The 16,229-nt window shown below is 44.0% G+C and overlaps 1 protein-coding gene across 1 annotated transcript in view; it reads left to right on the top strand.

Moving 5' to 3' along the window:
- magi1b (membrane associated guanylate kinase, WW and PDZ domain containing 1b) overlaps positions 1–16,229 on the top strand; it is a 72,501-nt gene that overhangs the window by 35,855 nt on the left and 20,417 nt on the right. Inside the window, exons 3-10 of the mRNA XM_068742854.1 lie at positions 3,588–3,707; positions 4,513–4,755; positions 7,458–7,683; positions 8,152–8,234; positions 8,777–8,812; positions 12,701–12,758; positions 13,576–13,694; positions 14,702–14,821. Of these exons, the coding sequence (XP_068598955.1) occupies positions 3,588–3,707; positions 4,513–4,755; positions 7,458–7,683; positions 8,152–8,234; positions 8,777–8,812; positions 12,701–12,758; positions 13,576–13,694; positions 14,702–14,821 (1,005 nt within the window). The remainder of the gene's footprint in view (positions 1–3,587; positions 3,708–4,512; positions 4,756–7,457; positions 7,684–8,151; positions 8,235–8,776; positions 8,813–12,700; positions 12,759–13,575; positions 13,695–14,701; positions 14,822–16,229) is intronic.

Raw genomic sequence — 16,229 nt, 5'->3', positions numbered from 1 at the left:
GGCATAGATGAGATCCATCTCCGAACTGTGGCTGTTGGAGTGATGGACCTATGGGCTTTGGGGCGTGTGCTGCAGGAGAAATGTTGCCTAAAGCTCCGCCCAATGAGGGCGTATGCTCGTCTGTGTACATGCGTTCGCTTGCTGCCTCCGTACCCTCCGAGCAGGCGATGAGATCGACCGCCGTGTAGCAGGAAAGGTCAAGGAAATGGTCTCTGCTGTGATATTTAGTTGTTTATTAACCACTGCTCGGTGCATAAAAACACCGCTGCTATCCGTCATGCCTCTTTTGCATACAGAATGTGAGCTCGCTATCAAAAATCACCCACTGGAGCGCCGCTCTGTTCTTGGTTTGTTTAGTGTAAATAAACAAAGGCGGTGTAGAGATGGGTGTGTGAAAAGGGCTTGTTTGAAGGAACAGACATGGTAATAGAGCGAGAGGAAGGACCAGCACCAAAGGCTGGATGTTTTATACATTCCAAAGTAAAACTATACATATTTTCCTGCTCATGGAGCAGTTATAGTCATCATCCTTTGAAATATAATACGATTTTTTTTTATACAAGATGATTTTTTCTTTCTGTAAGCCTGTTTGAGTCGAGTAGAGATAAAATCCTCCACCAAACAGGTGGTTTTTCAACAGTCCGTTTGCCAGACGGTCTCAGTCTTGGCAGGATTACACAGGAACTACTCAACAAATGTTCTTGAAACTCTGTGGGGCGGCTTGACTTACGACAGGGAGGAGCAAAATCCATTTTGAAGCAAATCCCGTCAAATGGGACCGATCTTTTCAAGAAACCTCGCTGACTATAATTATCAAAGATCCCAATGTGATTCCTCGGGGCTTTACTGCTCAAGGAATAAACAATTATGAAGGTCCGAATACGGAACTATTGCTTTGAGTTGTGATGACATCATGGTAGAGGTTTCTGCTGTGTTGAGGTTTGCGGTGTGTTTCTTGTATTCTAATCAGACCAACTAGTCGCACCTCTGAGGCGCTTCATATTCCTGTCATACTAAGAAGGGAGTTGTGAAGCCAGAGGTGACCACTAGAGGACTGCGTCATCACTGGAGGTCAAACTTGCCCCCATGTCTCTAATATCCTTCCTTGGTTGTCCTAGCAACACCAGTGATGTAATACAAAAAGGTTTCTTTTTTGTTTATCATTTGGAAGATCATTCAGTTCTTGTGCATTCATTGTCATGTATCATACAGGCTACTGCACATTTACATGTTATTCTGACATAGTGGCTCCAGCTTCTATGATGCAATACGACTGCAAATATCTCACCTCTTTTAGGAATCGGTGCGATTTTTTTTTTTTTTACACAAAATTCCCACCTTTCCTTCTCAGCTCAGCTGAAGGTGTGAAAGTATGAAACCATGAAACCGACCGGCGCTAGACGAACACCCTCTAAGCCGGCGTGTGCCAGACGCCGGCACAAAATGAATTAGGTGGATTAAGATAACCTTTAAATGTCTCACTCTTTCTTCTTCTTCTGTATTTTAGAAGTCAGTGTATGGAATAATAGCCCTTTGGCTCATCCAGTCTCCTTTTTAAGCAGGACTGTCTTTGCACAGCTCCTGAGCCTCAGCATGTATTCACAGCTTGGTCAATGGACTCTTTGTGGAGCGGTATTGCATTAATCAGGCCTTTAGCGGTGACAGTGTCCCGCCCTTGTTTTTAAGCCAAGGTTCTGCCTTTCCATCACTTTTAAAAGACCGGTCACAAATCCACTTTCTACTCAGATTCCTCAGAGCAACCACGTCAACATATTACTGTATACCCTTTTTCCACAAGTTACCGCAGTTCCAAAACACTTGTGTGAAATATCTGTGCCAGTGCACGCAAATCTTGTGCACGTTCGCCCGGCTTGGCGTCAAGTCGAAATGGATTTCTTCCAGACGTGGTTCAGTAGGTGATTACAGACCTACGCAAACTACGAAGATTGACTGGATGGTTTATTTAGCTGTTTTTGGGTTAAGGACCCAAAATCATCATAATAGTGTAGAAACATGGGAAAAGTGAGTTTTTCATAATATGGGACCTTTAATTAATGAATCATTAATAATTCATAAGACATAACATTTGTGGCTTTCCCATAATTTACGCTTTGTTGAAATGCATTAGTAATATAATTAGTTATGTGATATTTAGATGACACAACTAACTACCTGTCATGTCCTTTTCAGCCTCTGCACAGACAACAATACAGCTTCCAGCAGCGTCCTAGCAACAACCACTGACGTGTTAGTTTGTTACGAGGACGCTGTCCCACTGTCCAACCTACAGCTTTGTCTTTGTTATGGTCCTGTTATACAATATAATGCTCCTGCGCTATTGGACGATGGTTTCTCCAGCTGACCCGTTCTCGCGTTTCTCCACGAATAGATTTTCTGAACTGCACAGGTGAACCACGTAGGCAGTCAATAGATGCATTACAGATAATGCATTATCATGGATTACATGTTTAAAACCAGTTACTCAACTTATAAAGGAAACATTAGCGTCCTTCAGAGTTGACAGCTCATTGATTTGTGTTTTGTTGATTTGTCTTAACGTATTAGTGTGTCTTGGTCAGAGTCGGAGGTCAAACACGAATGTTGGTGATGACTCCCAGACCGTAGACCTGAATGACGATAACAGAAGACTAGCCGCTGGATACTCGGAACTCGAGTATTTTGAGAGCGATCCGATGTTTTCAAACATTTGATGCTTTTCTTGGGGCTCGCTCGAAATAGGATTTGCACGTCTGTGATTTATCGCCGCTGTCACTGAACGTTGCTGCAGCGGGGGGCGCTCCCCTGCCCCCCACCCATCTATTTTTAACAGCTTATATTGCTTGCCAACCCAGTGGAGATAAGATGGATAGATCAAGGGATGGATGAGGGCAAAGGTAGCAAAGAGGGGGAAGCCCTCTTCTTGCTGGTGCCTGTGAGACCCAGAAATACGTGCAGCGTTGTAGTAGAATACGGTAAATGCAGTAGAATACGGTAAACGCAGTAGAGAGAGAGACGAACCCTGAAGGAGAGCGGTGGTGAGTCGTGTGGGAATGTGTGGCAGCAAGTGTGTCCACGATTTTTTCTTCTTTGGCAATTTAATTTAAGAATGAGGAAAAGGTGTAACGCCTTGCAGGAGTTTTTTGTCTGTTTCTTGTTGTGCTGTTGTCGTCTGTTTTACCATTGACACCACACTGAGTGTCACAATCTCAGTTTACCTGCCAATCCCTCCCTCACACACAGCATATGGCAGAATCCCACTAAGGTGTTATTACAGTACCCCAATCTCCACCCATGTGTGATGGAGGTTGAGCTCAAACAATTAATCGTCTCCCAGTTTGAGAACGCTGTTGTGTTTTTATGGCTGCCAGATTTTCACTTCCTTTAAAATCGATCTTTCTGCTATTTTTTACTAAACTGGGTGGAAGCCGTGATCATGACAATAGAAACCTGCGAATCTGGAAAGTAAAAGTGAGCACAAATCAGTGCAAGGAATGGAGTGAACGCTTCCAGTGACATATGAAGATGTATTCTTTCTCTTTTTTTTTCTAGCTTGATAACTTCGAGTGTGTCTCTGATTGGTTGTCCAGGTACAACCCGTGCCCCACGAGAAGGAGAAGTTCCTGGCGTGGACTACAGCTTCCTGTCAGTAGAAGAATTCTTGGACTTGAAGGAGCGTGGAACCTTATTGGAAATCGGAACATTTGAAGGTACGTTAGAGAATCACAGATCATCATTGTCACACTTTGGCCTCACCTCCGCCTCCATCCCATATTTAGTGGAAATTGTGTCACAAAATATTTGGAAAAATACCCTATTATATAAAGCTCATGAAAAAGAAACACATCTGGTTTCTTCATCTGACCCGTGACAAAGTATTTTTAATAAAAAAATAAATAAAAAATAATGAGATAAAATGATAACAACATTTACGTGGGTAAAGATTTAATGGATCCACTCCCTTTATTCGGATCTGTGCAAACAATTCGTGTCTTCTTTTCTGGTCCATGCTTTATCCTTCAGGCAATTCTCAGGAAAATCATTCAGTAGAGTTTGCATAGTCCTGCTAACCAACCAATAACCACACAGGTGAAAACACAGCCTTCTTTATAATGAAAATTGTATTTTAAAATACATTTTTCTCAAATGGAAAAGTTCTATTTCTCCTGGTCATAAATGTGTCCCTCGGCAACACGTTCACTTCATAAAATACTCTCTAAAAAAAGAAGCGAGCTGGAAAGACTCCACCAAACAGCTTGATTGAAAGTTGAAAAGGCTTCTGTGAAAACTTTGCGATATATCTTTCATCTAGGCAACATCACAAAGGTACATTCATGAAAGACAAAGGAGTAGACACTGCTAGCTTTTAGGTGACATCTTTGCTGATTCAGTTCAGTGCAATCAATCGCGCCGCAGCTTCTCCTGATTCGACGAGACTCGTTTGACTGATTTTGCCACGTCCGTCTTTTTTTTCTCATCTTTTAATTCCCGTCCACCTTCTTCTTTGTTTCCTAGGTAACTATTATGGGACACCCAAGCCACCGGCGCAGCCTCCCGGTGGGAAAGTGATTAGCAATAGCGGTAGCGGCGGTGATGCGCCACTGCCAGACGAGCGCAGTGGTAGCCTGCCGGGATCGCAGCACTCCACTCCCCGACGCGCCAAGTCCTACAATGATATGCAAAATGCTGGAATAGGGCCTGGAAAGCAGCAGCAGGAGGAAGACGAGGACCTCCCTGATATGAACAGTAACTACACAGGTGCGTACCTGGAAGGGTGGAATGGAGGGAAGATGCATGTCTGCACAGTTTAGACTGTTTGTTAGATTTTATATTGGCTGTGTGAAAATTACAAGACTGAAGCCTTGGAAGCAAAGATGTGATTGTGAAACACGGTCTGAGACTGCGATTCAATATGATGTTCATTTATAAAAGTCGAAGCAGAATTTTTTTTGCGAGGTTTGTTGGAGGGTTTTCCTTCACACAAGATAAATTATTGCGCATCGCGAGTAGAACTTGTCCTTGTGTCGATCCTCGATCAAAAAGCTGAAACCGATCAGTGAGATGGTGTTAATAATATTATGGACAATAATATGAAATAGGCCCAATGCGCTGTGAATTGATTTATTGTTCATTTGGTTTATTCCATTAACTAATGCATGTGTTCAATTACTAAGAATTGCTTTCTTTCTTTCTTTCTTTATCTTATAAAAGGGGCGGGGTTACATTAAAATCTATGTTCAGTCTGTCGCCTAAAGGAGCTTCATTGAGTTTTAGGTTATAAATATGACGTCATCGTTTTGGAAAGCTCGTCGCATAAGTTGGGCACGGATGGAGAGGTTTGATAAGACCCATCCAGACATGATATCCACACCGGCCTGATTGATTAGATCACGAGTGGAGCTTTAAGTGCGGGTGTGAATGCACCCAAGATGCATTGCGGATGCATTTGATATCCAGTCACTCAGACGTTGAGCGTTGGCTTGGACTCCATTAGACGCGAACCTTTGATCTGTCTGTGAGTCAGAGAGTGCCCCGGTCCACATTGAAAGACCGCCGACTGAAATGTCCTTTTGTGAAGTAATAACGAAGCGACATGAAGAATGGATTCCGTGCTGCCTGATTCCCAGCTCACTGTAACGCATAAAACGCCGTCGCTGTCTCAGAAAGCAGAAAGACGTTCAACTCGGTCCAGAAAAACTGGATCAACTTTGATAAGAGATCATTCCAACTGAAGGATCTTCGGCTTCTGCTACTGCTGATCTTTATTCTCTACTCGTACTTCATTCAAATTCATCCTGAATATATTTGTTCCATTATCAAAAACACATTTAAGTCACAATGAAAAGTCATCACAGCTCAAGCAAAATGAAAGTTGATTTGCTTTTGCTAAAAGTTTGTCCAAGCCAGGCTTTAAAGTGTGAAACGAGACAAACTGTCCTCCAGGTGTTTGGATGAGCACAGATGTGAACTCCAGTCACAAGTAGTTCCTTCATGCATATGAAACACAAAGGTGAAGCCAGGTGTTGACGGGGGTCTTTGTCTCTAAAGGAAATACGACGCACGTCTCTTTAATTTGGATGTAAAATACCAAACTAGAACAGGCCTCACACTGGTACTACCCTCCAAAACAGATCCACTTCACATCTTTGCACATGAAACTTAGGGGTGACAGGCTAGTTAGCATTAGCATCACACGTTTCACAATGGTTCTCTCCTTCAGGTGGAGTGGACACCTGAAGTGAGGACGCAGACGGTTGGCACTGAGGGCACGCCTTTCAGTTTGGAGTTTAAGTTGATAGGAACCTGCTTAGAGTGGGATAGAGGATACGGCGGGCGGTGATTCAAACGGAGACAGAGGAGGAGAGGGGAGGAGTGGCTGGGAATGGGAGGAGGAAAAGGAAACTGAAAAAATGATTGAAAATCCGTGGAGGAGAATCAGGGCAGGGTCATATTTTGTGAAGAAGGATCAGCGCGACGACGTGGAGCACAAGAGCTCCTTTGATTTTGCAGAGAGCGGTCTCTGAGTTTGATTACAGCTGCATGTATTCAAGCAGAAATGAAAATGGCGCCATCTGGCTGCAGGAAGCAGAGGGTGTCTGATGGCGCGAGCTCCATTTCTGAAGTGATCTTTTTGGGGGTCGCATTTGTAGATTTTAATGAAGCCTGATCCAAAGATCATTCACGAATCTGTTGGTGATGATTTAGAATGATTTTACTCATTTAGTGGCATTTCCTCTTGTTAGCTGCTGTGTGCTTTTAGATGAGTGGGGGGGGCAATAGTTGCTGTTCCGTGCGAGCTGTGAAGGCGCCAGTGAGGTGCGAGTGTGCTAACGAGATAACGGGAAGCTAGGTGATTGCGCTTCGGAGGCCTGCTTCTCGGTCCGAACCCTTCGACTGGGAGAGGAAGTGGATCCGTTCTTTACCAGATGCATGTCTCAACGCTCAGGCAAACAGTTTGAGTGCTGTAGATTTGATTTTATATGTTTCTCTCAGTCAACCATTGGTCTTTGACAGAACTGCGAGTTTACTGCGAGTATTGATGAAGGGCGGGCCTTCAGGAGGACTGATTGTTTCTGCCAAAGACATTTTTAGTCGATCTTCCTGCTTAGTCATGATTCCCTCCTGTGCCAACCCTTTTTGGTTTTGTTTTCCTGCTCCCTTGTGGTACTGAAAGTTCTCGACACCCTTCATCCTTAGATATTCCCAATACTCGTGATTTATTCATGGTTTGCCCGATTAATTGTTTAAGATAATCGATATCGACAAATGTCTGCGCTCACATCGCTGATGTCTGCTGCTTTCCTAAAACTCCTTGGTCTTCATTTCCTTTTCAAAACGTTAAAATGTTTCTCAGTAACAAATTGTCATGTGCATTATTATTATTATTATTAAATTATAATACTATACATGAGTGGTTACGCCCGTATTGACGGGCCGCTGCTTCCTTCAATCCACCCCAGGAGACTCGAGTGAATTAGACGAGATTCAACACTCAGTGCGCGCCTACGTCCCCCACCAGAGTGAACCGCCCTACGTCGGGACGTCCCCCTCGCCAACGGCCACCACGGAGAGCACACAGCAGTCTCACTCTCATCCTAGCCATCCTCCCCAAGAGGACCCGTTGGGACCTCTGCCTGACAACTGGGAGATGGCCTACACCGAGACCGGAGAGGTCTACTTCATAGAGTAAGTAGCTGTAGACTGTAATGGAGCCGTCTCTGCTACAGATGGACGAGGTCGTTGTATATGTGTCACGTAAAATGTCTTTTTGAACCAAAAAATCAAACGTGGAAACAAAATGTAAAATGTTCACATACTTGTTTTTTTTCTTCCTATAAACTGGACCTATGTGTGCATTTTATTTTTATTTCAAGCCCGGGAATGCAAATGTCCTGGTAGGAGAATGAACATTAACAACATTGGTAATTACTATGAGGTTCATCAGGACAGCTGCCCAGTAAAAATATCCGGAACACATTTTATTAATCTGTTATTTAGTTATTTCATTAACAAAATTGTTATTAATTTCTAGTCCTTTTACAAATAATGAGCATTTTAAAAACTCCGCTACTTCATGTCGGCTGTGACTATGCAGTATAGCGATTACTTTTTACCCGTCTGTCTCATTGAGATGAAATTGTGTTTTTCTTTTAGCCACAATACAAAGACGACCTCCTGGATAGACCCTCGGTGCCTGGACAAGCCTCAGAAACCCCTGGAAGAATCTGAAGATGACGGTACTTTCATGTCATTAGATTGTGTGTCTTTTTGGTTCGCCCTCTGCTTTAGATCTGAAAACTCTATCGATATTAACGCTTGAGGCTCAACATCATGTATGTTTGCACGTCTTGATACTGAAATCAGAGGCACCTAAAGCTCATTGTGGTCCTCCTGTGAAATTTAAAGGTGTAGTTCCCTGTGAAGCCTGTAGGTGTCAGTGTTAGGTCACAGAAAATGCTGAGCTGTCAGTGTGTGGTTATTTTTGTCAGAGAAAGATCAAGCTCAAAGGAATCAATGGCTCAATTTCTTCCACTATTATGATGACACTTTGCTATAATTCCTTCCTTACGGTGCTGATCACAATGTAAAATATGATAACTGTTACTGCCTCAATCAGATCTGGTCAAGTGATTAATGTGACTTAGGCTCCGGGTTCGACTAACTCCTGCCTCCCAGTAGCCATACGTAGATGCCTGACTCACAGATATGCATCTCTTCCCCTCTCTGCCTTCCTGAAACAACGATCCTGCGCTGCCTTGTGGTCCATCTCGCTGGATAGAAGGGGTACATACAGAGGAGCTGGACAATGACCTGGGTAGGATCCTGTCTCCTCACACATCGCACTGATGCTACACAAAAATGTCGAGACATCTACACTCATCATTCATTGATCGCCAACAATGTCTCATAAAGAGACATCTACCAGTTAGTGAGCGGTGACTCAAAACTGATATTAAACAGAGTTACAATGGTGTTGTCATGATAGCATGTAGCTGTGCCGTTTAATATAGGCGCGGACACACACAAAAAAAACACTCGTCCTTTCATACATAAGGGATGAGGCCTGGTGCGAGGAAGATTGTTACAGAGATGATTTCCTAATGGGTGTCTGTCTGAGCCAGACGGCAGCGGGCCTTTCTCCCTGAGGGCCATCAGCACTCTAACTAGCCGATCAGACACAGCAGCGTGGCTACTTCCACCAAATGAATGGTGTCTGGGGGCTGTGCCCTGCACGGGTAATCAATGATGTCATTCCATCTGGGGAGATATGGTCCTTCATTATTAACATGTGTTGATGTGACCTGAAACACAGGGACAAAATACTTTACAAATATAAATGTTCTTGTCTTTTTCTGTGACACTGAATTATTATTGAGTTAAAAAAAAAAAAAAGATGCCTGAGGAAAACGTGTTTAATCTTGATTTTAGTTTCGTCAAACGCATGTTTGAAAGGCTTTCATGAGCCCTCGGGTCAGAAACGTTTTCATAGTGAAATAGACGATCTTCTTTAAGCGCATCAATCACTTTTTACATTAGCACTTAGTCAAGTCACTAAGTGTAATGCAGAGAAGTTACTCGCAGAGAAAGATCTATTTATTTGTGGCATTCTGCCCTTCATGGAGAGGACAACGTGCCGCTGATGTAAAATGTCTATTTATTTCCGCATTCATTTTAAGTCACCGAGCATAAAAGCAGGACAAAGACAGAAGCAGATAAGTGAAATGAAGCTGAGGCAACTCTGTGCTTCTTTAACAAGAGTGAAAGAGCGAAACCTTGTTAAATACTCTCATGATTAAGCATCTGAAAGAGCCGGCGAGTTGCAATCATTAGATGAGACGAGGCTCGTATCCATAAGACGACCCTCGATGGTTATCGATCAGCGAAGTCCAATACGGGTGGGCGAAGAAATGTAATGAACTTTAGTCGGCTGAGAAAGAGCGGAGCAGTTTCTCATGAATGCTGGTCCACACACACCACAAAGAGCGTCTCCATGATACTCGCTTACCCATAAGTAATCAATCACAGCACTCTATCAACAGAATGAGCTGCAAACATTTGAACTTGTCGCTCATCGTGCACGTAGGTGTAGCGTGGGAAGAGGAACTCGGGGTGAGGAGAAAACGCTCGTTAACAAGTGGCAGGTTTTCCTTTCGGTATTTCTAATTCGCTTCTCCCTCTCGCCGTGCGTTCAACGCATCGCGACGACATTTGCGGCAGACGCCACGCGTTTCCCGTCGCACACCGACGGAGACGCGGGCGCTCCTCCTGGAGCGAAGCTAGTGCGGCGTGCAATCAAGTGGGTGATTAGAATGTTGCGCAAGGTGAACTGGGACGACGTTACATTTAACGTTTCCGTTGGAATCCTCTGAATGAGAATTTAGCCCCGCGCTGCAACAGTAAAGCTATAACCTTGAAACCCATTTACGTCTTACTGTATTATAATTGCCGCTCTAAATCAGCTTTGCTCCTAAACCACAGCCACATGGTTGAATATAGCATGTACACACAACATAAGAATCCCTTTTTTTTTATCTGCTGCCGCCTCCACTCCATCCAAGGGCCCTCGTCACCACAAGGCAGACGTCGGCTCTCCAAATGAGATGATTGTGTAATTGCAATTTTCTTGCGTAAAGGCTAAGGCTTAATTGGCAGAGAGTAATAACATGTAGAAGTGAAGTATCACAAGAGATTGCATCCAGTTGGAAGCCTCTAACAGCATCAGTGTGGCTGGCAGCCAATAATAAATGCTGCCGTAATCAGACTGCAGAGCTGAACGGTCTGGTTCCGTCAGAGATAATGACGACGCTGCATGCAGCTGAAGTGGGCCCAGTCTCGCACGTATATTTACTAATTACTGCCGATTGCACGTTTGCATTCCCTAGAAGTGGCTGCATATGCTTTGCTTGGTTCTGCAGCACAATCGCACACAAACGGGACGAGTCATGCAAAGCAAAGGAACGCTAATGTCAGCTGACCACGCCCACGGCACGAGGACAGGCGTCCTCTCAATACCTCCAAAAAGTAGATTCTACATATACTTCTCTTTAGTTTGCTTGTCTCTGATGCGATGATAAAGAAAAGGAATTTATATCATCCTGTAAAAAAAAAAGAAATGGTCTCACCTTTGCTGCTCATTGTCACACGTGTTTTTGATGATGATGAATATATTTATTAGATAGAATGTTAGAGTACAAGTACAGTCACACAGTAGCATGTATTACAGTACAAATAAAGTCAAACATCCTGTCTAAGAGGAGCATTTCAAAAAAGCCCTTGCGGTCTTGTTTCCGTTGAAAGTCCTTCGTACATAAATCATCCACAAAAAACAATACAAATAAAAATAAATCCAATATTAAATTACTCAATTGATGCAACGTAACATTAGAAAAACAAAAATAAAATGATTTTACACCGCCAGTGCAAACTAACAATTAATCTAAAATAAATTACACCACTGATGCAAAATGACAATAAATAAATTACATAAATTACAATAAATTACTAAAGCAATTAATACGTGCAACGTAGGTGGACAAAAAAAAGGAGGGGGGGTTTGATCCGGAGAGAGTCGTGATGACTATCTCCGTTTCTGCCCCCCTAAAAGGTGTATTTTTAGGGCCTTTTTGAAGGAGGCCAAAGAGGTGCATGTTTTGAGGGCGGGAGTCAAACCGTTCCACCCTTAGGGGGCAGTATTGTAAAAAGATGATTTACCCATGTTAGTCCTATAGGAGGGGGTAATCAGGTTGTTGTTTGAGCTCCCTCTAGTGTTGTGGCTGTGGGTGTCACTAAATCTGTGGAGGTGTTTCGTCAGGTATGCAGGGATTGAGGGGACTGAGGGCAGAGCTGCATTGACTATTTTAAATGCCAATCCCATTTTGAGTTGTTTAACCCTGTCTTCTACCCTGAGCCATTTTAGGCTAGCAAAATGTCCAGGAAGAAGGTGGGTCATGGGCCCCAGATTGAGGAGTAGCCGAATCAGTTTGTTTTGGGAGGTTTGGAGCCTGGTTTTCAGGGACATTTTGATGTTTGAATACCAGGAGGTGCTAGCATAGTCAAAGAGGGGCTGAACGAGGGCTGCAGCAAGCGTCCGGAGAGCACTTTTGTTGACAAAAGCAGACATTCTGCCCAAAAATCTTGTTCTTTGATTGACCTTTTTGATCACCTTAGTTGCCATACTATCGCCAGACAGGTATTTGTCAAGAACACAGCCCAAATAGGTAATCTCTTCTTTGCTGGAGATTACTGTGTTATCGACTGTGACCTTGAAATCATTAACATTTATCTCACGTAGAGAGTGTTTAGACCCAAAAAGAATCGATTCGGTTTTGCCAAGATGTAGTGACAGTTTGTTATCGGTAAGCCAAGTACGGATTCTGGTGACCTCAGAGCTGAGAGCCTCCTCAACCTGCACTTTGTCCTCTCCCTGTACTGCATTAATTGTTTAAAGAGCTCTCCCCGCCCCCCGTCTGTCCATCTGTGCTTTGTCCCACCGGCAACCTTCCCCCCCGCTCTGACCCCGTCACCACGCTTTCTCTGAAACTGCTTTTACGCCGGATATTTATTTTTTCCCTCTCGGTGCCTTAGCGATTTTTCGCTCTATCGCTCTGGAGAAACGAACAGGCCTATGCTTTGCTCGCGTCTCATGGCCCTTCACCACCATTTTCTTTGACTCAATCTGTGTCTTTTTCTTTCTTTTTCGCAGAACTTCCAACAGGATGGGAGAAAATATTCGATCCAGTGTATGGGGTCTACTATGTTGAGTAAGTGAACATGAAGTATGCAAAGGCGCAGGCCTCTCCCACGTCCTCGTCAACGGTTGACTCTCCTGTAAACAGGAGGGACTCTGATATACGAGCAGTTCTGCCATGAAACTTCATAACCGCATTCGGCTGTTTTGCTATTTTGTGCGCAGGGGAAAATGTAGGCCATTTAGTTTGCATCATTATCATTTGGGAAAGCATGCTGGGAGATTGTGTGCGCGCGTCTCATATTGTGCTTTGCTCCTGGCGTCGGCATTAATATGAAAATGCTTCATGTGTTTGTGATGTTGTTGAAAGCAGCACCTCCAAGCTCTGGCGTTTCTATTTTTTGCGTCTTTGTCTCTGCAGTATCTCCGGCTTTGTTTTCCCTGACAGACATTATTCATTGGTTTCCCTTCATTTACTGGATAATGTGCTGCTTTCAGGTGTCGTTTCGCGGGGCTGGTAGATTGGTAGGGAACCTCCCAGGATCGATGTCGATGAGATGTTTGTAGTTTCTGTGCATTAAGCCCGTCGTCTAAGTAGTATTTAGTTGCTTATATGTAGGCGTGATTGTGCCACACATGTCTCACAGAGACACTTGCGTGATTTGTATCGCTGAGTGTTAATTAAAAAGCTCATTACCCTGTCTCTCCTCCCTCTCTTGACCCTTATCTCTCGCTTTCTTTCCCTGCTGCGCTCCACTTTCCTGCTGATACTCATCCTACATCCTCGTTTCTGGTCTATTTTCACCATTCCCATTATTCATTCCACCCGCTCTTCATCTTCGTATTCCGCCGCTTCCATCCACTCGTCCCTCCTTCCATCTTTTCCAAAGTCACATCAACAGGAAGACCCAGTATGAGAATCCACTGTTGGAGGCGAAGAGGCGCAGGCAGCTGGGACAGCAGCAGCCTCCGCCGCCGCTTCAGCCCCAAAGCCAGCAGCCACCTGAAGGTGAGCGCTACATCCGAGGTTCGTTCACAAGCCCCCCCGCCGAGGGCGTCATTTTCTTTCTTTCTATTCATGTGTGCGATTGAGTGGCCTGCTATATGTGAATGAGATTGTCTGTATTGCAATAAATGCTGCAGCGCTTGATGCTGCCTGCTACTGCGCTATGATTTGCTAAGTGCCCGTCCATAAAGGCATAACTATTATTTGCGGCTGCGCCATGCAGCCTTTTTGGATTTGATTTTTGTTTTGTGTTTTTTAAATGTTTCTCATCATGAAAGATTTTCTCCGTAGGTGAAGAGGGGTAAGTTTGTCTCCGACTGAACTCGGTCTGACTGCGATAATCAAACCCGATCAGTGACAACAGTCGTGCTCTGCTGTCATAAATCAACCAATTGGTGACCGTTGGTTGCTCCCGGGTCATTTCTTAAATCTCTTGCATTACCAGGATGCCCCACAGAGAGATAAAAATGCAAATGCTCCTCAGGCCACACGGGAACGCTCCTTTCACGCTTCACCTTCTGCTCTTTCGGCAGGAATTATTCCCATTCGCTCGATTACCTGCTGACTTCTCTTTTTTTGAGGCTGCGGCCCGTTTTTTAACCTCTGCCACGATTCTGTTTCGCTGATAAGAATATTAATGAGTGTTATAATCTGACTGGCGATGCGTCCATGATGAGGTTAGGAACCAAACATGATAGTCATAATAAAATGGGCCATTTCTAGTCACAATGTAGAAAGTAAAATGCTTTAGTCCTGTCTATCCACCATTGATTGAACGTTTATTCCTTAACATCTTGCATCTTGTTTGTGTAACTGAATATCAGGCGAGAATCACAGAGTCCTCGCCAGTTCTTCTACCTTCCGGGAATGTCAAGCGGCTTTTCCCCCCAAGCAGACGGCTCAGTGGTCCCCGTTGTCCCGAAGTCCTTTGCCCCATTTTATGTTCTAATTGGGGAACTGTGCACCTGTTCAGACTCCATCTAGAGAATTTGTGCCTCTTGCTGTTTCAGAATGGATCGAGGACGCTGCGTTGGCAGGGGCCCCCCTTACGAACTACACTGCCAACCAGCAAGAGACCTACAGAGACCCTCAGACCGGACCTCCAGTCCCCAACGCAATGGGACAGAAACGTAAGTCACCAGGAAGGAAAGTTTGAAACTTCGTTAAATCGTGACTTTTGTTTTACAAAGTGTGATTTATTCTGGGTTCATTCTGCAGCGTCTTTTATGCGGTTCTAATTTGCGGATCGAATCACCACTCCTACAAACATCCTGTCTCGCTGATGTTTCTTTCTCCTCGTTGCAAACTCCTTTCAGACCAGCCTCCCACAAGCAGCTTGTCTAATTAGCGCAGCCGTGGCTGAGCATTAACTACCTCAACCTGTGCTTGCCTCTTACGCTCCTCTGCTGCTCTGTCAGCTGTCTTTTCCTTTTTCCTTCATCAATCTCTTTACTTTATGGCTCCACAAACACCGTCTCCATCCGCTCTCTGCTTCGGTTCACTTGTTGCTTCTGTCCATCATCCTCTCCTTCTACCTCCCTCCCACCCTTGCTGACTTTGCTGCTCTGTTGTGTCCTCGGCTTTGACATTCCTCCAGGGAAAGGCATCATTTGAAATCTCTGTATCTAACCACCTCCTTTCATGTTTCTCCTGCTTCCTGCTGTGTTCTTATTTCTCTGTGTCCCTTGTGGTTAAAGCTGCTATCTGTGTTTACAGCTTTGTTGCATTCCTCATTTTCTGAAAATCTAATGCATCACACTGAAAAAGCAGCACAAACACAAGGACACAAACTGACTCGAAGGGTAGAGCATCCTTCACTGAATGCATCATCCAGCGTTGCTCCGTAGGTGACTGAGCATGCCTCGCTCGTTGGCTCCTTCTCCATCTCCATATAAATGTTTGCTTTCGTTCTTTCCTCCACCTCTGCCAAGAAACCCTGAACCATTTTGTGAGGTAATTGTCTCCAGCGTTTGGATTGCACTGTGACGGTTAATACACTGAGCATTCAACTGTTGCGCTAAGTGGCTTTCGTTCTCTGCCGCGAAAACCGTGAATGAGCTTCTCACTTCATTTTGTTTTATTCAGTGATTGCTGCTCATCTTTTCTTTCATTTCATCCCAATCGTCAAATGATGAGTTACAGAAGGAAAGAAGGAAAGGCATATTTTGTTCTCTCCGAACATTGTGAAAGGTGTTTCCAGTCTTGGATGAGTGACCTGAGGGTCTGTGGTCGAGGTTGAATTTAAAGAAGCGGAATCCTCTCAAATCAATGTGACTTTCAACGATTGAGGTTTCCGCCGAGGCGTCATTTCATTGCTCAGAAACCGCATTCTGTTTTTTTTTTTAGTCTGGGTAAGACATTAAACTGAAAGAAATCATTACCAATCTTTAAAAAGTACCGTCCTAAATTAAAACAATACTTATAATAATATACACCATATTAAATATTCCTCTCACCTCCTTCACTGAGGATTTTAAATAGTATGGGTTTTTTGTTTTGTTTTGAGAGACACCAAAAGACAGGGAAATCCTCAGTCGT

Source organism: Brachionichthys hirsutus, chromosome 8 (assembly GCF_040956055.1).
Source record: "Brachionichthys hirsutus isolate HB-005 chromosome 8, CSIRO-AGI_Bhir_v1, whole genome shotgun sequence".
Taxonomy (NCBI): domain Eukaryota; kingdom Metazoa; phylum Chordata; class Actinopteri; order Lophiiformes; family Brachionichthyidae; genus Brachionichthys; species Brachionichthys hirsutus.
The sequence above is the reverse complement of the archived record's forward strand: the minus strand, read 5'-3'. Positions and strand labels throughout refer to the sequence as shown.